We start from the raw sequence: 22,717 nt of genomic DNA on the forward strand, positions 1-22,717 counted from the left end.
AGAGCTCCTTCCTCAGGGGAGCCAAATGCAGAGAGTCTCCTTTCCAGGGGAGAAGGAGAAGCAACGGCGGGCTTGCACAGCCCTCCTACCTGTTTGTGAACCTTGGTGAGTTGCTCCAGGTTATTCTCCAGGAAGGAAATTTTCTGCTTCTGGGCAGCACTGCCTCCTCCATCGTCACTGTCCAGCTCTACACTCTGTATCAACACAAGGGGTCAGGAGAATCAGCCTCCAAACTGCCCACCCGCAGCCCCAGCATCATGTGGAAGAGCCATTCTAAATATCCTTGGGAAGAAATCCCCGATCCTACTAAAGGTTTATTCTGAAAATGAAAATAGAGGTTCTAGAAGTTGAGACTCAACAGTCTTCCCAATTAATTCCCTTCATTGGTATCAAACATGCTTTTTTTTAGATAGCTGACCAAAAATACTGCAATCTACTTTTGAAAGATACAGATTAGATACAGTTCTCTTTGTGAATATACCTCTCCATTGCAGGTAGGTGAACAGACACTTTTCTTTTCAAAAGGAAGTGTTTTAAAACTCATTAAGAAGAACTAATGGGAAAACATAGGCCCAAGACCTAAATTTGATTTCAAAACATCACAAGTGAGATAATGAGTCATCAAGCTGTGGGAAAGTGTCTGTGGTCCCACTGGGCAGTCTCCATGGTCTCTGCTTGTCCCTTCAGCTTTCAATTACATGAAATTATTTAATGAATCCATCCCAGACCAGTCGGGGCATCTGTGTGCTGTGCTGGATTGACACTCGAAATTTATCAGATCTTGAGATTAACAAAAGCACTGTTCTCCCAACACTTCCAAGCTGAGTGGCCACATAAGTTAGGAAATACATGTACAAACACATCCTGGAGTCTAAAAATGGCAAAGCATGCTTATTTTGTCTGATTACAAAAGATATCATCACTCTTTCTGAGAAGTGGTGGCCATACGAGCATCTCAAACCTATCTCCTGGGTCTAAATCCAGGGCTCTTAAACTCAGAAGGTTTGTTAAAACTCAGATTGATGGGCCCCACCCAAGTCTTTAGTCTGGTCCCAAGCTCTAGGGCTTTCCCTAATAGCTCAGTTGGTAAAGAACCTGCCTGCAATGCAGGAGACCCCGGTTCAATTCCTGGGTCAGGAAGATCCACTGGAGAAGGGATAGGCTACCCACTTCTGTATTCTGGCTTGGAGAATTCAATGGACTGTATAGTCCATGGGGCTGCAAAGAGTCGGACCCGACTGAGCGACTTTCACTGACCCAAGTCTCTGAGTCAGTGGATCCAGGGTGGGTCTGAGAACCTGCACATCCAGCAAGTTCTTATGTGATGCGAGTGCTGCTGGCCAGCTGACCACACTTTGAGAACCACTGGTCTAAGAGCAGATCCTCCCTAGAGAGTCTTACATCCTGAAATCTGGTCCCAAGCTCTGCATCCTCCTTGGAATACTTCCTCCCCCTGGCTGAGTCTTTTCAGTTCTTATCATAATCTCCCTAGTCTCTGTCTTCATCACCCCTGCTCTGGCCTCTCTTTACTCCCCGATCCAGGTCCTCTGATCATTTCTATGTTGATGATTGTGGTCACTACCTACCTTCCTGATCCCTGCCACTCAGGCCTTGAAATCTCCCATCATTCTCCACTCTCTTTCCTTATTTTGATTTCCAGCCCTCCAAACTCACTAGAATCATGCTGCCAAGTGCCAAGGCAAATCCATGCTCTGAACCTTATCTGGACACTCCCACCACTGCTCAGCATCCTTTTGCTTATCTCCAGCAAATCCCGCACAGCTGCCTGAGCCTCCTCCAGCCTCCATGGCCTCCCCATTCTCTTCCTCCTTCTCCACATTAACTGAGAAAGTCAGAGTTGTTGAATGTATCTTTTCCCCTCTCATATATTTCCCTGCTAATGTCTGGTTTCTCCACTTCTCCTCTCTGGGAAAGTGTGTCCCTTCCATTTACCAAGCCATATATACTCTTCTATGCTATCAATTCGGAGAAGGCAGTGGCACCCCACTCCAGTACTCTTGCCTGGAAAATCCCATGGATGGAGGAGCCTGGTAGGCTGCAGTCCATGGGGTCGCTGAGGGTCGGAAGGACTGAGCAACTTCACTTTCACTTTTCACTTTCACGCATTGGAGAAGGAAATGGCAACCCACTCCAGTGTTCTTGCCTGGAGAATCCCAGGGACGGGGGAGCCTGGTGGGCTGCCGTCTATGGGGTCGCACAGAGTCAGACACGACTGAAGTGACTTAGCAGCAGCAGCAGCATGCTATCAATTCTATCTTCTCAGATCTGACCCTATCAATCACCTCCTCTTTTTTTTCCCTTAAATCATATACTTCATCTCTTTTCCCTGGCTCCTGCACACAGACCCCCATGCACACACTTAAATACACCTCTGTCCATCCTATTACCTCTGGGTTTGCTCACTGCTCCTCATCCACCACTTTTTCAAAAGCCTCCTTGCTGCTTCTCCCTCCTCCCTCCTGAGACCTCTACTAGCTGCTCTGGGGGTTCACCACTTGGCAATTCCCCAAGATCACCACTGCATGTGGCACAACATGCTCAGACTCAGAAGTCACACCGACCTGGACTTCAGTCCTATCTCTGGCTCTCCCCAGCTCTGTGATCTCAGGTCAGCGGAGCCCATTTCCACAACCATAAAACAGAACACAAAGGACCAATTACGTGGCTGCTGGGGACAGGCGGCAAGACACGGGATGTTAAAGTGCTTCATACACTCTGGCCCGGCCCCTCACAGCCTCCTAACGGGGAAACAGGAGGGTCTAGCCCCTGGCATTTCCAGGTTCCTGGCATCATTCACCAGGCTAAGGGCCAGGCTGTCTATTGAGAGCCCTCTGGGTTTTCCCTGCGTCACTGAGGGTTTTCACACTGCAACCAGATAAATATGTGTTCCTTTGAAATAAAGGCCAAGGAAAGGATGATAGCTTCCTTTCACTAAGAACGAAAAGTCAGATGGAAAAATGTTCCCAAGTATTTTTTCCCCCTCTGGCACATTCTTTTAATCACATTCTCTGGTATGAAGTAATTTTTAAGCATCACCAGCTAGGATTTAAGCAAGTGATAATGATTTAAGCAACTGAAAATGATTCTTCTGGCCAACTTTTCATTTCTCCTCAATCCCATTCACACGAATTAGAACTCACCTTTTTAACCCGCGCAGTCAGATCCTGGACAAAGAGTTTACGGAGGTTGTGCAGAGTCTGCAGTTCTCGAGACTGGAAGAGAAGATCGTTAAAACACCACTTAAATGAAGGCCCACAGTTTATGACACCATTGGCACCAGACCATCAACCCCAGATGCCTCCACAAAGCTCTGCAAGCCGCCGGTCAAGGCCATGGGGCCCTCCGATTCCTGTGACCTGCCCACCCTCGTGCTCCCCCCCTCCACCTGGCATCTTCCCAGGGCTACCCCCAGGTACAGAGCCTGGGAACGCAAACAAAGATGTGGAAACTACACCAAAGCCTGCTCGTTTGCTCTGTTTTAAGTAGAATATTTTCCTCCCTTTTAACCACGAAAACTTGCAAGCTTTCTCATAAAAATTCCTAGTGAGCTATGTTATAACAGAATGGACTCTTTTTTCACTCTAATTTATTGGTGTACACAAAATGCCAACAAATTTTAATGAAAAGTTAGCCGAAATTTCTCCCACCTGAGCTGACCAACATTTTTCATGTTTCCACACCCCTCTGGCCCTGATCCATAATATGCTTTTTTTGCCTCACATCACTGAGCTAATGGACATTCCACCTGGTGACCCTGGGCAAAGTATCTAACTTTCCTGTGCTTTCTTATTTATAACATGAGGATAAAAACAGTAGTTGCCTCATAGTTTTTGTTATCAAGATTAAATGAGATTATTCTTATAAAACTCTTACAACAGTTTCTGGCGCATAGTAAGTGTTCAATAAATATTAGCTAGTATTACTTTATTGATGCATCATAGTTGGCAGCTATTTCTTCACTAGGCTTTTACTGTTTCCTTTTGTTGTTGCTATAACTTTCCTATAGTTAACTTCTTGGGAGCATTTTTTCCCCCTTAATTTTGAATTATTTTCTACTAATGAACACTTAGGAATTAGATTGCTAAGACAAAGGTCTGAGTCAAACCTGGTGCCCTATGTTAACAGAGTCAGAAAACCTAAATGTTTCCTTCCATTTAAGTCCCCATGTATTCACCACAAGACCTACAACCAGTTCTGTGAAAAATATTTTCCTATGAGGAGAGAAATACACTCGCATTTGTATTTTTCAATCTGTTAAAATTGACCTACTCTCACACAGAATGTCAAGGGATGGAACTAACAGAAGCTCACAGAAAAAAGGACAAAACAGGCTCCAAAGCCATGGAAACAATAAGCTTCTGGGAATAAAGGTTCTATGTTAATTTTAGGTCTTATTACTGGGTCCAATTCCATAATAGTGCTGAAATAAAAAGCAACTAAAGTCAACTGCCTTCTCAGATGAGGCAAATTACTTTCTGCAGGAGGCCCAGCGGGCCTGCTGTTGGGAACGCCCTGCACAGTGCATGTCTGGGGCGGAGCCGCCAGCTGGCAGGTGGGGGCGTGGGGGGGACAGCTCCACGCTGTCAGTGACCCAGCCACGCTGTCTGTGCCTCTGTCCCAGGGAGCTCAATCCTGGCCCTCTGCTCCGCGAGCTCTCCTTCCTGCTTCAGGTAGTTGATTAATGACTGAACTATAATCACAGAAAATACTTTCCATGAAAAACACCACCACTCCACAGGGAAATGAGAAGTGAAGACCTAGCTGCCTTGTCAAAGGGCCAGGCGATTCTTCAGGGGCAAACACCACACAGTCCAGAGTCCTGAGCTTGGTGACTTTCTCTCATTCTTGTTCGGTTTTGAGTAACTTCTATAAACAGTTTAACATAGGCAGTTCAGACCTTGGAGATGGTTGATAAGCCACACATGTATGCCTAGGCAACTCCCATTTGGCTTCCTGGGGCCGTGAATTGTCCTCCATCATGTGCATTATTTCTTCCTCCACCCTGACTGCTTTCCTTCAGGTCTCTCCCAGCACAGGTGCTGCCCTCCGTGTAAAAGTCAGGGCTCAGCTTCCTGTCACGGCGAGGGTGGGACCAGAGTGGTGGAGACACAAGGTTCACCAACGCAGAGGGAGGAGGGGTCTAGCCCCAGAGTCCACACAAAGTGTCCTGTTAAAGCCAGAGGGCTGCCTGGGGTCCCAGAGACGTCCCCACTGGCCGGCTGGCCTTCCCAAATGTCGCCCCTGGAGTGGGCTTTACAGACCTTGGTCCTTCGTGGCAGGTCCCACCCTGACCTTTCCCAGACACTCCAGGAGGCAGAGCAGCTTGAGCTGAGGATCAGGAAGGGTCAGCCGAAGACAGTGAGCCACCTCTGAGGAACACTGACAGCGTGGGGAGGATGTGATAGAAGGATAAGTAGTAACACCCGCGTCTAGACTGGCACAGACTGCGGGGCTCCAGTGTGGGGACTGAAATGTTCGTGTGTGATGCATGTGCATGTACGTGGACGGAGAGCGAGAGCTCGTGGGAGGCTGTATTGGTGGGTCTGTCCACGTGTGAGGGATTGAGTGTCTGAGTGTGTGTATGGTGTGGGGGTGGGGGTGGGGAATGGATGCAAGGGTAGGAATGTGGGTGTGGCAGGGAGAACTAGTGTATCTGAGGAGGCTAGTGAGGAAAAGGCGTTGTTAAAAACATATTCAAGCAAATTCCCTGGTGGTCCAGTGGTTAGGACAGCACGCTTCCATTGCAGGGGGCACAGGCTCAATTCTTGGTTGGGGAACTAAGATTCCACAAGCTGAGCACACACACACCGTCCCCCAAAAAAAGAAAAAAAAAAAAAGAAATGTATTCAACAGAGCAAAATAACATGCTCACAAGTAAGTATAAAAGAGAGAAAGCTTGTGAGTCTGGGAGAGAGAGTACATGGAGTGAGTGTCTGTGAGTGGACGTGAGGGGGGTTGTGAGAGTGAATGAGCAAAAGTGAGAGTATGCCAGTGAGAGTGTGCGTGCGGATGGTCATGGGTGTCTGTGCATGTGTGTGTCAGCATGTGATGGGGATGTGCTGAGTGTGTAAGCTTGTGAGTGGATGAATACAGGCATGAGCATGTGATAATTGGGACCTGTGGGTGTGAGTGTATGTGAAGACATGTGATTGAGTGAGAACAAGCGATTATGCCCAAGTGTGGGTGAGACCATGAGAGGGAGGGAGGTTAACAGTGAGTTTCTGGGTGTGAGCAGGAAAGGTGTGCTAGGTGACAGACTGTGAGAGAGAGCACATGAGTGTAAAGGAAGATACTGAAATACTGACCTCCGGCTGGTGGGAATATAGGAACATTTTAATGGTCAATATTTTTCTGAATTGTTATAAACTATCTATGATTGTAAGTATCACTTCTCCAGGAAAACAGACACAGATAAAGCAACTTCATGGCTTCATTTCCGTTTCCCCTCCAGCCGCTCTGTCCACTGTCTTCTCCACCAGGCTCAAGAGGCCCAACTTCTCTCAACAGTCATTCTACTTCTGTTCTGAACAGCTTGTGCCCTTTGAGCCCCCATCCACCCTTGAGGAGTAGCCAACTCTCACCCAGGGGCCCGAGCACAGCCTCAGGTCCAGCCCTGATCAACCACCTGCTTCCAGTCTGGGGTCACCAAATTCCTGGATTCTGGTTCAGTCCTGCAATAGTTCACATGACGTATGGATGGAACCAGTATGCTTGCCTATATCTAAGCAACATGTCATGTGCAATGACTGGATGTGTTTTCACCAGATTTAGAAACTATGTCGGGATGTCTGTCTTTAAACACAGGCTGTATGGCACTCTGAAGGGCTCTTGAGAGCCCTTGGCACCAGGCAGCCAGCCCCAAGGGCAAATAAAACAGAAGCAGACCAGGAGACAAACCCAATGAATTCAGATGTAGGACAGAGCAAAGCAACCAGGGTCTCACATGGCGAGCCCTTCCTCCACAGGGAAGTGGACCTGCCACTCCTCCGCCACAAACCCTGCAGGTCTCAAGGCCGAATCTGGCCTGGCTCCCCTTCTGTCTTGACCTCTCTGTGCCTGCCTCCTACCCCACCTCTCCTCTTGGCCACAGACAGACTGATCTCCCTGCTGTTCCCCAAATGTGGGTCGTGGGCTGACCTCAGGGCCTTGGCACAGGCTCCTCCTCCAGATATCCCCACGGCTCCTTCATTTTCCTATTTAAGTTCCTGCTCAAATGTTACTTCCCAGTGGGGCCTCCCCCAGCCAGTATCCTGTGCCCCTTCTATAACCATCTAATGGAGACCACAATCTACTTCCTTATTGTTCACTGTCTGTCTTCCCCAAGTGAAGGACAGCTTCACAAGGGCCACCCTCTTCTCTGTTGTGTATTGATGCAACCCAAGCACCTAAAAAAAAACAGTCCTTAGCAGGTGCTCAACAAATATCCACTGATTGTTGAATGGAAGTAAGCACAATGTGCAAGAGGCGGCAAAATTGCAGACACTGAGTTGAGTTTAAATCTCATCAGGACTCCAGGGTTACACTCCTAAGGATGGCTGGATGGTTAGTCACTGTGCCAAGACCTGGGGAATAAATTCTACAGCTCTCATGTTTCCGTAGGAAGTTTTATGTTTAAAATGATACTCAAGAAAGGCATGCACAGATAAAATTTTAGAAGAAACAAATTCAAAAGATCATAAACTAATCTGGTCTTTGAGACTAAAATGAGTTGGGAAACATGTCAACATACCACTGTCTCCTCCAGCCCTTTGAGGTCCTCTCTGGCTTGCTCCCTTTTATCATTGAGCAATCTATAAAACAGAAAGGAACCATGAACCACCAAAGGGGCATCGGAGTTTTTCACAGACACCATGCATCTGCAGATAAATCAACAAAACAAACCAACTCACCAACTCAGGGTCTGTTCTTACATTGGCCCAACCTAACCTGAATATCTGGAGAAGGCAATGGCACCCCACTCCAGTACTCTTGCCTGGAAAATCCCATGGACGGAGAAGCCTGGTGGGCTGCAGTCCATGGGGTCGCTACGAGTCAGACACGACTGAGCGACTTCACTTTCGCTTTTCACTTTCATGCATTGAAGGAGGAAATGGCAATCTACTCCAGTATTCTTGCCTGGAGAATCCCAGGGACGGGGGAACCTGGTGGGCTGCTGTCTATGGGGTCGCACAGAGTCGGACACGACTGAAGCGACTTAGCAGCAGCAGCAACCTGAATATCTTGGTACCTGAATCACCAGTGTGGACTGGCGGAGATTTCATGGGGATGAGAGAAAACAGAGGAAATATTTAAAGCGTACTCACAAGAGCTTTTCCAGTTTCATTTCTCTCTCTTGGTCCTCTATTTTCAGCTTGTTATAATCAGAACTGAGCTTCTCCTGTTCTAGTTGCAGTTTCTGATTCAAACTGAAATGAGAGGAAACAGCAACGCATTCCACATCACCCTGAGAGTCTGAGTCATGCAACTGAAGACATAATTCTGTTCCAAGCCCATTAGCTCTGTGCAATAAAGGCGACAATTCTGGAGGATTTTGAGAGATCAGAGAACAACCTCACAGCTTCCTCCCTGCCCAAGTGAAAACTAATTTCTGGGAACATCTAAGAGGCATGAAACATAAGGCTTTAAGAATGTATTTATAGCTGGCTTATGCAAGAGCTCTGGAAAGGAAAAAAAAATGAGATGGGAAAGGGGCCAATATTTTAAAACAGGAAAAGAGAGCCCAGTAAGAATTCTTTTTCTGCCCCACAGATGGTACGCATGCACTCCCAGAACCTTATCTGGCCACTCTGACCTTCCCTTCCTCTCTGGTCCGATGCTCTGAAAACATCTCCCAAGTCCAACTCCCTGGCTGACATAGGGACCATTCTGCTCTGTGAGGTCTTTGGGTGGGGGAGGAGGGGGAAGCGGGGCAGTGGTCAGAGAGAGGATACACAAAGTAAGTCTGGGCTGCTGCAAAAAAGAAACTCACCACCTGGGTGGGAACACTGGGCCATTTTACGTACCTCAGTCCTTGCCAGGTGGTGCTAGTGGTAAAGAATCCACCTGCCAATGCAGGAGATATAAGAGGCGCAGGCTTGATCCCTGGGTTGGGGAGATCCCCTGGAGGAGGGTATGGCAACCCACTCCAGTGTTCTTGCCTGGAGAATCCCAGGGACGGGGGAGCCTGGTGGGCTGCCATCTATGGGCTCGCACAGAGTCGGACACGACTGAAGTGACTTAGCAGCAGCATCAGAATAACAAATAAAAGCCATGCTTACAGGCGAAGGCACAACCTGAGAGGGAGCATGGGGTGGTCCCAAAGGAGAGAGATGGTGCTAAGTGCTTTCCTAGGTAGACTGTGCACAGAGTCTACCCATGGCATCATTTACACTTTTGCTTTTAAAATGCAAATGTGCGATACAAGCAAAGAGATTTGGATCAGTAGTCTGGAGAATAACTCCAACTCCAGTTTGATTCCTGTTTAACAGTATGATCTTAAGGAAATCATTTAGCTTTGATTCTGTATAGAAATCTTGTTTCTTCATCTATATAAAAACAGAAAGGAGGGAACCTTTAGTCTAGACTGGGGCGGAGGACATGGGGGCATGGAATGAACTGTATTTCAGTATATTTCAATATAACTGGTTTTCTTTGTTTTCCTCTTTTATTTGAGATATGAAAATACATTGTTCTGCAAAGGGACTCACTGTGCAAAAATGATAAGAATCCTCAGGAGAGGATCCTAAAGGTGCCTCCCAGCCTGGGGACTTGTGTTGATGATGTGGGAAGGTGAGAGGAGTGGGGAGGGGTTGTTACTGAGCAGGGGGTTTGTTCAGCAGCAGCTGCAACACAATGGCCTTGAGAAGGTGTCACTGGAGCCCAGCTGCAATGACGTCCTCGAGCGCAGACAGACACCCAACAGCGTGGGTCCCTAAGAGTCCACGTGTGACCTGGTGGCTCCAGGTTGTACAGACACAGGTATGTGTTGGGCGAGGAGGCAGCAGGAGCTGACGGTCTCCTCTGGAGCATTTATTAACCCAGCAGATCCCCCGAGTCAGCACCAAATCAGTTTTTTTCACACTCTCATAGGAACTCGTCCCCACCTACAGGGGCACATGTCTGTCCATGTGAGTCACCAATGTGTCCTGCTCTGCAGGGCACCAGGCAGGGCAGCTGGGCCAACCTGCCACCTGCCCACCAGAGCCCCCAGAGGTTGGACTCCAGATGGGGAACAGACCTCAGAAGCATCACAACCCAGCTTCCTGTGACACCAAGGCAGAGCCCAGCGCCCACAGGGCAGGGAAAGCAGAGACCTGGGCTAGACGCTATGTCCCTCCGGGCTGGCACAGGGCCTGTGCCCGCCTCCATGCCCTGCGAGTCCCCCGGGGCAACTCACTCCCGAATCTCATCGATGATTTTCTGCTTCTCCTCGATTTCATCCCGGAGTCTGGACAGCTGCTTCTGATGAGCTTCCCGGTGACTCTCCATCTGCTGCTCCAGAGCCTTCTGCAACCCAGGCCAGGGAAATGTGTCAGCTGCTGTTGGTTCTCAGCCCACGCTGTGCCAAGACTGGGTCGCTACCTCCTATCCCACCTCCCTCAGCTGTCAGATCCCCACACCAGGGCCCAGGACCTACCCTGCTTTATAGGGACAACAATATCCAAGGATCTGTTAGAAAATTGAGTAGTTCCCATGGGCAAATGACCATATTTCATGAGGAAAGGGTTTGCCTCACCTTCCATAGCTCGCCTGAGCCACACAGCTTCTCTCGCCAGGTCACCCTGAGGTCACTGACCTCTTACACCTGGTTGACCTCAGGCCATGGCACCTTTCTGAGCTGCACTTCTCCACCAGTAAAATGTTAATAATCTCCCGACCCTGTCCACTGCATGGATCTATGATGATGCTCCAAGCAGACCTTTCCACCAAAGTGATGTGAACCCAGGAGAGGCCCAGCCAGGTGAGGCAGGGTTGTTGGCCGAACAGCATGGCATCACTTCAACTATGGGACTCACACCCAGTGGAGCTTGGAACCGGCTTGTCAAAAACTATTCCAGGTGGCTCTAGTGGTAAAGAACCCACCTGCCAATGCAGGAGACGCAAGAAACGAGGGATCAATCCCTGGGTCGGGAAGATCCCCTGGAGAAGGAAATGGCAACCCACTTCAGTATCCTTGCCTGGAAAATTCCATGGGCAGAGGAGCCTGGCAGGCTATAGTCCATGGGGTCACAAAAAGTTGGTCATGACTGAGCAACTAAGCGTGCACACACACGCACACACACACACAATCAAAAGTCCTACATTTTCTCCTGTCTCATTTTATCCACCTAAAACCCTTATTTCCCAATCTTCTTTCCCACATTTCCATTTCTGTTTAAAATGGGACCAAAATAAAGACCCCTGTGCTTGAGATGAAAATTCAAATTGGGGGTATTTCTTTAAAAGATAGAGGGGAGGTGCTCCCTTCCATTCAAAAGAGGGGTGACTGTTTCTGCGGAGGCTGTGACGGCTGGCCAGCACAGTACTGGAAGGTGCACTCTCTCCCTCTTGCTCGTGAGTGGGAAGAGAAATGTACTGATGCAATGCAATTATTGTCTGCAGACATCTCAGCGGGCCTGGACACCGGCACGTCCATCTCACTTCTAAGTCCAGCCACCCTCTGAGAGCAGCTCTGATGCCCAGCCCCAGTCCCGCCCCCCTCCTTCCTACCTCACCTACACATCTTGGAAAGGAGCTGGATTTTCCCAGATGAAGGAAATCCAGTCCCAAGGCGTGTGGGGCTCCTGGAAAGGGCTGCATACACACCTTCATTTCCTCAGCATCCTGCAGCCGGGTCAGATGCTCCTTTTCCTTATCCTGGAAGCTGACTTCATGCATTTTTTCTGTTTTGAATTTTAAAGGATAATGAAAAAGATTTAACTGGCAGGATTCCCATCCGAAAGTAAAAATTTAAAAAAAAAAACCCACAACAGAAAGGAATATGGTGAAACATCAGCTTATCTCACCAAGGTACCACCATGGAATAAAGGAACATGCCTCTGAAGGGAGACTTCTTGAATGTCACTCTTAGATACCCTCCACAACTCAGGACTTCCAGCTTGTTAAATCAAGGCTGATCTCTCCAGGGAGACTGTGGAAGTCCTCCAGGGAGAAGGGCGATTGGAGGGGACATGTGATCCAGGAGCGGTCATGCTGTACCTGACGGGGCTGCCACTCCATGCCCTCAGGGGACTGCTCCCCACCAGGCCTGGTGAGCCGCTCCTGCCAGTATGCATAAATGTGCATGGTCACCGGCAATGCTCTCTGCAAATATTAGTGGTATTTGGATTCCTGCCACTATTAGAGTTTCGGAAAGAGCTAATTTACCTCCCATGGGTATTCTCTAAGAATCTGGAGCAGGAAAATAATCTAGGGACAAGCGCAAAGAAAATAGCAACATAAAATAACTCTCTCCAGACTAAGCAGGAAGCCCACGCTGTGTGTTGGGGGCATGGTGCTATGTGATACCCCTCTGGGGAGGGGGCATCAGCCCCACCCTCCTCTTGGTCAGTGGTCTCGCCAAGCCCAGTGGACCATGGGCAGCCTCAGGTGGAGGGACCAAAAGGGTTTCCGACAGTGACATTCAAGTCCTTAAGTATTCTCTCCATTGTTTCACTTTATTTCAGTGTCAACTACAAATTGGCACTTGCCAAGGGCATTTGCCATCTGCCTCTGCAGAGACTGAACCCTGTGTTGCTGCAGCTGTTGACCTTCAACATGCCCTGAAGGGAGCTCAGGGTGGAGAAATGAGGCATTTTGTGCTCCAGGGAAACCGGTGGAATGGGGTTTTAGATAGATATTTTCAGGAACTGATTTCATGATTCCAATCCTTGCATCTCCTCATATCTAGAAAAGCACTAAATACCTTCATGGTGAAACTTAGCTCCTCGTGGCCAGCAGAAAACCTTATGTAAGATAAGTGCCTGATTATGTGAACTCCCCCTTCACCAAAATCATATATATTGACCTTCCCACACTACCTTGTTGGAGCACTTTCTCAGAGCTATCTGAGGTGCTATCTCCTGGGCTGCAGTCCTCATCTTGTCCCAAATAAAACTTAACTGGCAACTTTCACGTTATGCATCTTTTTTAGTGGACATCAGCTATTCTTGCTCTGATTTTGTTTCCACTCAGTGGCACCAATGCAGAAGCCACTGACCGGAGGGAAAGCTTCTTTTCCACGTCAACTTTTGGGTAGAGCATTCTATTCCCAACATCCCTCATCTCATAAAGAAAACCTTACAAGGGCATAGCTGGGGTGGTGTGTTATCCTTTTTTGTTAATTTACATTGCCATTTGAAGCAAAATGTATTTACTGAGCAAATAGACAATACAACAATAAATAAAAAAGGATAACATTGTCACCAATCCTGTTACCCTACTAAAACCATGTTCCCTTCAAATATTAATTTTATAGGCCTTCAAACATAAGTACCCAGTGATTTTTAAATGTTATAACCACAGTAAAGATAAAATTACATACTATGATGTTTAATCTAATGCATTGTAAATACTGTTGCTTGGTCTTCATGTATTTCATCTCCAAGATGAAAAAAAAAACCTATTCTTTTAAACCACATACCATAGTTCATTTAACTGCTGGACATTTAGGTGATTTCCTTTTTTCTCACTAATATAAACAATGAATTCTCGAGAATTCTGCAACAAATATTTGAGATTTGAGGAGTAAAAGGTATGAAAAGTGTTAGCACAATTAATATGTATTTTCAAAATGCTTCCCAAAGGGATTTTACCAGCTTTCTTTGCAACTCATAAAATGTGTATTCCCGTTTCACCACAACACATACATCATTAATCCTGTCCTGGTTTCTACATTTCCAGTCATTTCTCTCGAATCTCTTCTATTTATTCATATTTATTGAGTGCTTCCTATGTGCTGAGCACATTCTTCCACAAAGGGGTCAGGAGACTGCCTGGAAAAGGCAGAGTTTGCTCAAAGGATTCAAGATGCAGGGGAACCATGGCTGCAAGTTCAGAATTGATATTTAGAGCAACAGGACAGCATGGAAAGGCTGGAGGACTGGGGCTGGAATAAGGCAGAACCTGATTCTGGAATCCTCCCTTGGGATACAGCACAGTGGTCAGCCTCAAACAGGCTAGGGTTTAGCCACTTGGTCAGTGAACGGAGCCACATTCTTAATTAGGATTAAGGACAGTGACAATGAAGCTGGAGATGCACAGAACCAGAGAAGCATCTGGCAGGTTGAATGGACAGGCCTTGGTGACAGAGTGAAGGCAGGAGGTGAAGAAGGGAGAGGATTCTGACTTGGGCAGCAGGGTGGACTGAGGGAAAATGCAAAGAGAAGCAGATAAGGGGTGGGGGCAGTCTTCTAGATGGTTCTCTACCCCCTACCCCACTCCAATTAGGCCACTGTTTTCAGTAGACATACAAATGGTTTTTTTGAGCAAAATTAAACATCAAGAGTCCAGCCAACTACAGTGTGTCTGATTCAGGCCAACCGCTGGACACCTGCAAAGTGGTTGATTGCTCACCTTGGGCTCGGAGCTTGGCCAGCTCTTCACTGAGCGAGTCCTGGGACTCTTCAAGCTGTCTCCTCTTCTGCTCCATGTTCTGCATGTAGTCCGTCAGGGATTTGATCTTGGCTTCATGCTTTAAATGAGCAAACAGATGGGGGCTGTGAATGACTAGCGAGTGATTATCCTGGCTTGCCCAGGACTGTTCAACAGGAAACGCAACAGAAGAGGAGTTCTTGACTCCTCTGTTCGAGTCCCAACAGCCAAGTACCTATTCTGCCCTTGGCTTGGGATCTGGGATCACAGACTAAGACAGTCTTCTTTTTCCCATGTGCTTCTCTGCCTCATTCCCCTGCACATGGCTTTCCTTACCATGTCCTTCCTTACCATTTATTAAACTGAAATACCAAAGCCCAAGCTGGTTTTCTGCTTTGTAAAAAACAGAGTCTGCCGGAAAGAAAGGGGCTGGAAAAGTGTCAAGGCTGCGGGCTTCATTCTTTGAACCTGCACCTTTGGAGTTCTTCTTTGGAACTCAAGTATTATGTCTTTACACTTTCTGCCTTTTAAGCACAGCAATTCCTATTTCAGAGGCTTTGTTTCCATTTTCCTCTCCCTAGGAAGCTCTCCCCAACACCCTGCCAGACATGGGCCTGGCTGGATCCTTCTCACTTGGGCCCCAACATTTTCTTATAGCACCTAACTTCTATTTGATTCATCTATTTTTTTTTTCTACTTGTTAGCTCCATGAAAGCATAGAGTTAATATATAATAATGGAGTGAAGGAATAAATGAATGAATGAGAGCTTGTGACTAAACAGGAACAGTAGTCACCTCGAGGCAGATGGAAATATGCAGACACCTCCTCCCCCATATCTACATGGATCATATTTAGGCAGGAGGACCCTGGAGATGGAGCTCTAATGTAATGAAATAACCTCTGGGAAATGGGACTTTGTTGGAGCAGATATTTTATAAGCATAGCTTTTGGTGACAAGGATGATTATAAACAAAGGAGATAATAGCATTTTAGCTGGAAATATTTTGTCAGGTTCCTTAGATCATGTCAGAAAATAGAGAAACAAGGTTTTTCTTACTTTTGAACCCCAGGCAACAATGACTAAATCTTTGGTTTTGCGTAAATTGTGGCCTAGTACAAAACAGCACCTAAGGGAAAACTGTATTTGTTGCTAATGCAGAAGGCACTGACTAACCAACATGGTTATTCTTTAACCCCAAACCATCCTAATGTTTTTGAGTCCAACCTCATACACCCTGAGTGTGTATCACCTTAAGATCTGGGCAACTGGGGCCCCAGTCCTGGGCCTGACACTTCAGAGCACCCGACTTGGGCAGTCCTCTGGCTGTACCCCAGTCTACCGAGCAAAGTTTTATGCCAAGGGAGCATGCCCACTTGGAACCCACATCCTCCTCTAGATCACAGTGAGTCTGGAAAACTAGAAACTCGTTACTCTAATGACCCTAAGGTCACCCCCAGGAGCAGCAGTGCAGCTTCCATCATCCATGTACGTAGGTTACATGACACAGTTGCACAGCTCCATCAGCTCACAGAACGTGCTGAAGGGGCCTGACTTGGACGTGGAGGCTGATGTGTCCAGATGGAAGGAAAGACAGAGGGCTTTGGGCCGCAGAGCCTCTGTCTGTGCGTTTGCATTGGCCTTCAAATGTTAGGGACAGAGTGCTTCAGAAGCACATGCTCTCAGAGTAACAGGTGACCTGGAAATCAGACCTGAAGTGTACTATGCCCTAATGTTTATTGTTCTTCTTCTCAATTTTCATAAATTATAAAAATGTCAAAGAGTCCAGCAAATCCAAAAAAGTAGTATAAATTTCACCCATAAACCACTCTATCAACTATTTTCCCCCTATATTCCTGGTCTTATCTATACAAATGCATATTTTACCAAGTTGCAAGGTATAGCATAGATCTGTCACTCGGCATTTCCATTTTTATTTAACTTTATATAATTATACTTTCCAAATGACTAGGTTGCATACATTTTTGGTAAGAGCTGCATAATATCCTTCCATGTAACTTTATGTTATTAGTCTCTCAATAAATAGTTGCCTATTTTATTTTATTAAAATGAAAGTAATATTGTAATCAATATCTTCCATGTAAGTGCTAATATTTTAAATCATGGAATGATAATACCATATGAAATGAAAATTTTTCACTTTCATTACCAATGAAAAATGCTATAAGTGAAATTACTGGCCAAAGTATACTTGCGTTTTTATGGGTTTTGATTCCCAAGGTGCTTTCCAAAGGGACTGACCAAATTATACTGTTCTCAACAAAGTATATAAATTTCACTATTACACACTAGCATTGACTAATCTCTTCAACGCTTCTTAGCTTACTATGTTATTTATAAAATGGAAACTTGATGCTTTAATTTGCATCTCTTAAATGATTACAGTAGGAGACGAGGCTGGAGATGGTTGTATGATGACACACTCCTATGTTTAAAAGCACACAGGATGAAGTATGCTTTCATCTGCTCCTCAGCACTGTCAGATGTGCCATTGCACGCTGGTATCTGCTCTCCCCAAATGACTTTAGCTATTTTAATGCCTGGACCGAGGCAGCGCGCAGCACACACTGGACCACTCACAGAGGCCTCAACCCCAAACACCAGCCTCAGGTGCAGGGCCAGACCAGAAACAAGGCTGCAGTTTTCTGAAACCACCATGCTAAAATGAAAATGCTTCCTAACGGACAGAAGAGTACCTTATCACTGGGGCTTGAAAATCCCTTCAAGGCTTTGAGTTTCCACACAAAGGTTTGAGTTCCAGCTCTGCCTTTCACTGGCTATCTGAGTCTGGACAGTATATTTACTCTTTCAAGTCTCATTCTCCTTATCTAAAAAGCAAGGACAGTCATAACACCCGCCTATCAGAATTCTTCTGAAGATCAAGTGAGAGAATGCAGGTAAAGCGCTTAACACGATATGCAGGGCACTGTAAGCACTCGGTAAAATGCTCCCTGCTACGGCTATCCTGGTAGTGGCAGCACTTTCTGCTGTCCCATATTAAACCGGATCTGTGGCAGAGACTAAAAGACCAAAGAACGCTGCCTTAGCAGAGAGGTGCTTTAGATGCCACCCAATCTTTCCCACTTTTCCAGGGAAGCCTGGCATGCAGCAGTCCATGGGGTGGCAAAGAGTCGGGTATGACTGACCACTGAACTGGACTGAATTTTTTCCACTCATTATACATCACTATCTATCCTACCTATCTACCTACCTTATTTATAAATAGCTAGATAAAGATATGTAGACACATCCCTTAAAAAAAAAGACTGAAGGTAATTCACGTAATTTGTACAACTAAACCTAGCCTTAAGAATAAGCCTGGCCGGTCACTGCCTGGGAGGCCATGGATAAGTCCATCAGTTGTCTCTATTAGGTACCATCAGCCTCAGTAAGAGCATGGAGGAAACAGATTTCCAGAGCACAAGGGTGTGACATGATGAACAAAGGGGTGGCCTACCTGGGAGATGAGCAGCTGGCACGCTGCCAGCTCCCGCTCGCTGGCATTCATCTTCCTGTTGGAGTCCATCTGGGCGCTCTCTAGCTGTTTGCTGCGGTTCACCAGAGATTTGACCTCCGACTTCATCTTGCTGATGTACAGCCGGGCCATGGTGAATTCCTCTTCAATGACTCCGTTCACATCTGCCAACTGAGCACAGGAGGGAACCACTCAATGACGCCTACGATTAGCAGAGGTTCACAGGGCCCTGAAACCTGTCCATGGGGATGTCTGTGGATTTCTGGGTTAAGAATTCCTAATCACAGGACCACAAGCTGAGAACCACAAGTTGAAATACAGGTTCAATCCTACATTCTCTGAAACCTCTGATAAAACTTCAATTATTATAATCTTCAATTAACCAGGCTTTTCATTACAATTGATTTTCTAGAATGAAAGAGATGGTATCAGTAGCAAAAGATATTGAAATTGTAAAAAGAGATAACTCTGAAGAGGTGTTCCTTACATTTCTGGAAGGGCAACAAAACCCAGTGTTCCTAAAGGTGATCCTGAGTCCCAAAAGAAATCATTCAAAACTTCAGTTATGTTCTCTACAGTCTGTTATCCAGAGAAACAGCAGTCTAAGAGCTTGAACATGTTTCTATAAGCAAAGGTTGAAGTACAGAGGATTCTCTATATAGTTCTCAATTAAAGAATCTAATGAACAGGAACGTGCTATCACCAGAAACACCTCTGGATGAAAGTCTTCCTGCATGACTTCTCATTATGACCAATGTTTCCTTGCCCCTGCATGCCTGCCCCTTCCAAGCATGCAGGAATCTCGCTTAGTTAAGATCACCTGAGAATAACAGTTTAAATTCACCTTTAGAAGAAAAGATTCTGACAACCAGAATTCTTGCACCATTTCATATTTGTTGTCTAATTTTCAGAGCTCTACAGGATACAAATAATGCATCAAGATACTTGGGATAGGAACCCATTTGCTGAGATGCGGAGATATCCTTGAGGAGCAAAGTAACTGCGAGTATTTTGTTTAACCACCAGAGGGCATCCTAGCACCTCAGGAGAAAACAAGAGCCCTCTCCAGTACCCATCCCACGAACAGAGGCTTCAGTTATTCTAAGACAGTGATTCCAACTCTTTTTCTGATGTTTCATAATACACTCCATCTGCCCACTTTTGTCATTATTGCTGTCATTAACTCATCGTATGACTATTTTCTTCAGTAAATATTTAAGAGCTAGGAACACGGAGTGGTCTATCAACCCTGAAAATTGGCAGCAGGTAAAAAGTACACTGGACAGGGCTGAGTGCCTGTAATCTGGTGTCAACCTTCCCCTAAAAATTCCCCAACAATGTTTCTAAATGTCTCAGGGTCAACCAACACAATGCAGAGTCCAGGTTCACAGCAAGAAAATCCACAAGTATCAACATCTGACTCCATCTTAACTTGAACAGAAGCCAAAGTGAAAGTCACTCAGTCACGTCTGACCCTCTGCGACCCCATGGACAGACAATACAGTCCATGGAACTCTCCAGGCCAGAATACTGGAGTGGGTAGCCATTCCCTTCTCCAGCGGATCTTCCAAACCCAGGGATCAAACCCAGGTCTCCCGCATTGCAGGCGGATTCTTTACCAGCTAAGCAACCAGGGAAGCCCCTTACTTTAATGGAGGTTCTTAATAATCAGTTACATTTCTGACTGCCAGTGATTTGCCTACCAATACCACTCATTACACTCCTTTCATAATCCAGTATCATGGAGATAACAGATGAGAAAAGCCCACAATCTTTAAGTTCAGTTTTATCCTCGTGCCTTGGTGATCGGTCTGACATGGTACAGAGATGAGAAACTCATTCTTTAGCCTGACCAAGTGTGCCCTGTGTATTATCTTTCTGTATAAAGGTAAGGGGACATCCAGCTCTTTTGTGTGGAATTCACAACCTATACCAGCTCCTGGGGGTGAGAACATTGCTGAACCGAGTTAGGGTGTCGTGGGAAGGGAGCAAACACCTCCTCCTCTAAGATGTTCTTCAGCTGAGGGCACGTTGTGTTCTGTGCCCAGGTGACATCTGAATTGGAGATGAGTAGAGAAAAAAAAAATTACAAAAATGGGCATTCTCCAAAGTGAGAACTGGGTATTTCTTCCCTCAAACCAGAACCATAACTTCTGAAGCCTATACTTATTCTAGGAGGTCAAAAACGAGATTTTGAATCTACGGCTGATGGAAAAAACAAAACAAAACAGCACTCCAAGCAAATATTAACTGAAAGGTTTCTTACCACTTACGAGCTCATATATGTAGTCATATAAGTTCAGAGTTTTTAGTACTTCCAGTATACTGTTATTTTAAAAAGAAGAATCAGAGTTTGCTGCTGTAGGATTATTTAATAACTCTCCTCTGGGTCTGACAGTGACTGAAATGTATGTACTAGACCATGAGGCCCAGTGTGGATGGCTAATTCAGCAGAAGAGACTGCCTCCCCTTCCATCTTGCCTGTATAGGAATCACCCTCACCCACATCTCTGGAGCATACTGCAGTCACCCAAGGTGCCGTTTCTGGGCCAAGTAAAAGGCAAGTGAAGTGACTGTTCACATCCTAAGACCTAAAAAGTCATTTGTGGTTGCTGTTTAGTCACTCAATTGTGTCCAACTCTTTTGTGACCTCATGGACCGCAGCCTGCCCGGCTCCTCTGTCCATGGGATTCTTCAGGCAAGAATACAGAAGTGGGTTGCAATTTCCTTCTCCAGAGGATCTTCCCAATTCAGGGATCGAACCCCCGTCTCCTGTGTCTCCTGCATTGCAGGGAGAGTCTTTACTGCTTGAGCCACCAGTGAAGCCCTACAAAGTCATAACGAGACTTAAAAAATCCTTATTAGAAAAAGCGCCTAGAAATGTCAGTTTTATTTACAAGTGCAGCACAGAGCCAAGGAATGATAAAGTTGCTTCCAAGAGGCTGAGGAGCAGGAGGGGAATGAAGAAGCAAGCCCTCTTCGAGGTGAGGACCCCAGCCACCATTCTGTGGGGACTGGAACTCACACCCTAGCCCCAGCAGACCCGAGGCTGTGCTGAAGAAGTTGATGAGAAGGGAGCTATCAGTGATGAAGGCTGACTTCAGGCCCAGGATCCAGAACGGTTTTATCTGCATCTCTGGTCCATCCACAGCCAGGTCCCTCATGGAGGTGGAGCCCAGGGTCTCTGTCACCTGCTTGAATTTCTTCATCTCCATCTCAGCTAGACCTGAGGTTGGAAGAAAACTAGGCAGCTAATCCAATCCATTTCGTTTACTCAACCTCAACTTGTTATTCTGCTTGTGGCTAGAAATCTGGAAATCTCTGCCTTAAAGAAAAACCGGTGACATTGGAACATGAAAAGAAGAGGCTCACAAGAAGAGGCTCACTAATAAACCTTGATGAAGTCAACACTAGGCTCATCTTGTCATTTGCTGCTCTCATCTTGTTTTGTTGACTTAAGTATTGCCTGGACTCTGAAAATGCCCCCAGACATGACTGAGCTGGAGAAATAAGAGTTCTTCTGTTTTTTTGCTGTTCAGGCCTGCTGTATCCTAGAACTGAGGGCTGAGAGAGACTCCAGCAGCCATCTTTCCCTCTCGCCCCAGAACACCACCAGGGGGACTGAATAGGATTTTTAGGAATAAAAACATAAGATCACCAAAAAAGATTTCCTTGATCTCATTTTTTAGATCAAAACAATTATATCAACTGAATACTCATCGCCAATAAGAAAAGTATCTGTACCCACAATGATAGATCTAAGAAATATATGCATAACTCATGCAATTCCTGAGCTGACCATCTTCAAGATAATCTGAGACAGCCTTCAGAATGGGAGAAGATAATAGCAAATGAAGCAACTGACAAACAACTAATCTCGAGAATATACAAGCAACTCCTACAGCTCAACTCCAGAAAAATAAATGACCCAATCAAAAAATGGGCCAAAGAACTAAATAGACATTTCTCCAAAGAAGACATACAGATGGCTAACAAACACATGAAAAGATGCTCAACATCACTCATTATCAGAGAAATGCAAATCAAAACCACTATGAGGTACCATTTCACACCAGTCAGAATGGCTGCAATCCAAAAGTCTACAAGTAATAAATGCTGGAGAGGGTGTGGAGAAAAGGGAACCCTCTTCCACTGTTGGTGGGAATGCAAACTAGTACAGCCACTATGGAGAACAGTGTGGAGATTCCTTAAAAAACTGGAAATAGACATGCCTTATGATCCAGCAATCCCACTGCTGGGCATACACACTGAGGAAACCAGAAGGGAAAGAGACACGTGTACCCCAATGTTCATCGCAGCACTGTTTATAATAGCCAGGACATGGAAGCAACCTAGATGTCCATCAGCAGATGAATGGATAAGAAAACTGTGGTACATATACACGATGGAGTATTATTCAGCCATTAAAAAGAATACATTTGAATCAGTTCTAATGAGGTGGATGAAACTGGAGCCTATTATACAGAGTGAAGTAAGCCAGAAAGAAAAACACCAATACAGTATACTAACGCATATATATGGAATTTAGAAAGATGGTAACAATAACCCTGTGTACGAGACAGCAAAAGAGACACTGATGTATAGAACAGTCTTATGGACTCTGTGGGAGAGGGAGAGGGTGGGAAGATTT

General features: G+C 46.0%; 1 protein-coding gene across 12 annotated transcripts in view; it reads right to left on the reverse strand.

The window, feature by feature from the left end:
* KIF5C (kinesin family member 5C) overlaps positions 1 to 22,717 on the reverse strand; it is a 162,184-nt gene that overhangs the window by 21,379 nt on the left and 118,088 nt on the right. For all 12 annotated transcript variants that reach the window (XM_055572631.1, XM_055572639.1, XM_055572640.1 and 9 more), the window contains 8 exons: positions 18,049 to 18,237; positions 14,554 to 14,671; positions 11,806 to 11,882; positions 10,397 to 10,506; positions 8,325 to 8,426; positions 7,751 to 7,811; positions 3,162 to 3,233; positions 90 to 194 (listed from right to left, as the gene is read on the reverse strand). In XM_055572631.1, coding sequence (XP_055428606.1) covers positions 90 to 194; positions 3,162 to 3,233; positions 7,751 to 7,811; positions 8,325 to 8,426; positions 10,397 to 10,506; positions 11,806 to 11,882; positions 14,554 to 14,671; positions 18,049 to 18,237 — 834 coding nt within the window. The remainder of the gene's footprint in view (positions 1 to 89; positions 195 to 3,161; positions 3,234 to 7,750; positions 7,812 to 8,324; positions 8,427 to 10,396; positions 10,507 to 11,805; positions 11,883 to 14,553; positions 14,672 to 18,048; positions 18,238 to 22,717) is intronic.

This window comes from Bubalus kerabau, chromosome 3 (assembly GCF_029407905.1).
Source record: "Bubalus kerabau isolate K-KA32 ecotype Philippines breed swamp buffalo chromosome 3, PCC_UOA_SB_1v2, whole genome shotgun sequence".
NCBI classification, from domain to species: Eukaryota; Metazoa; Chordata; class Mammalia; order Artiodactyla; family Bovidae; genus Bubalus; species Bubalus kerabau.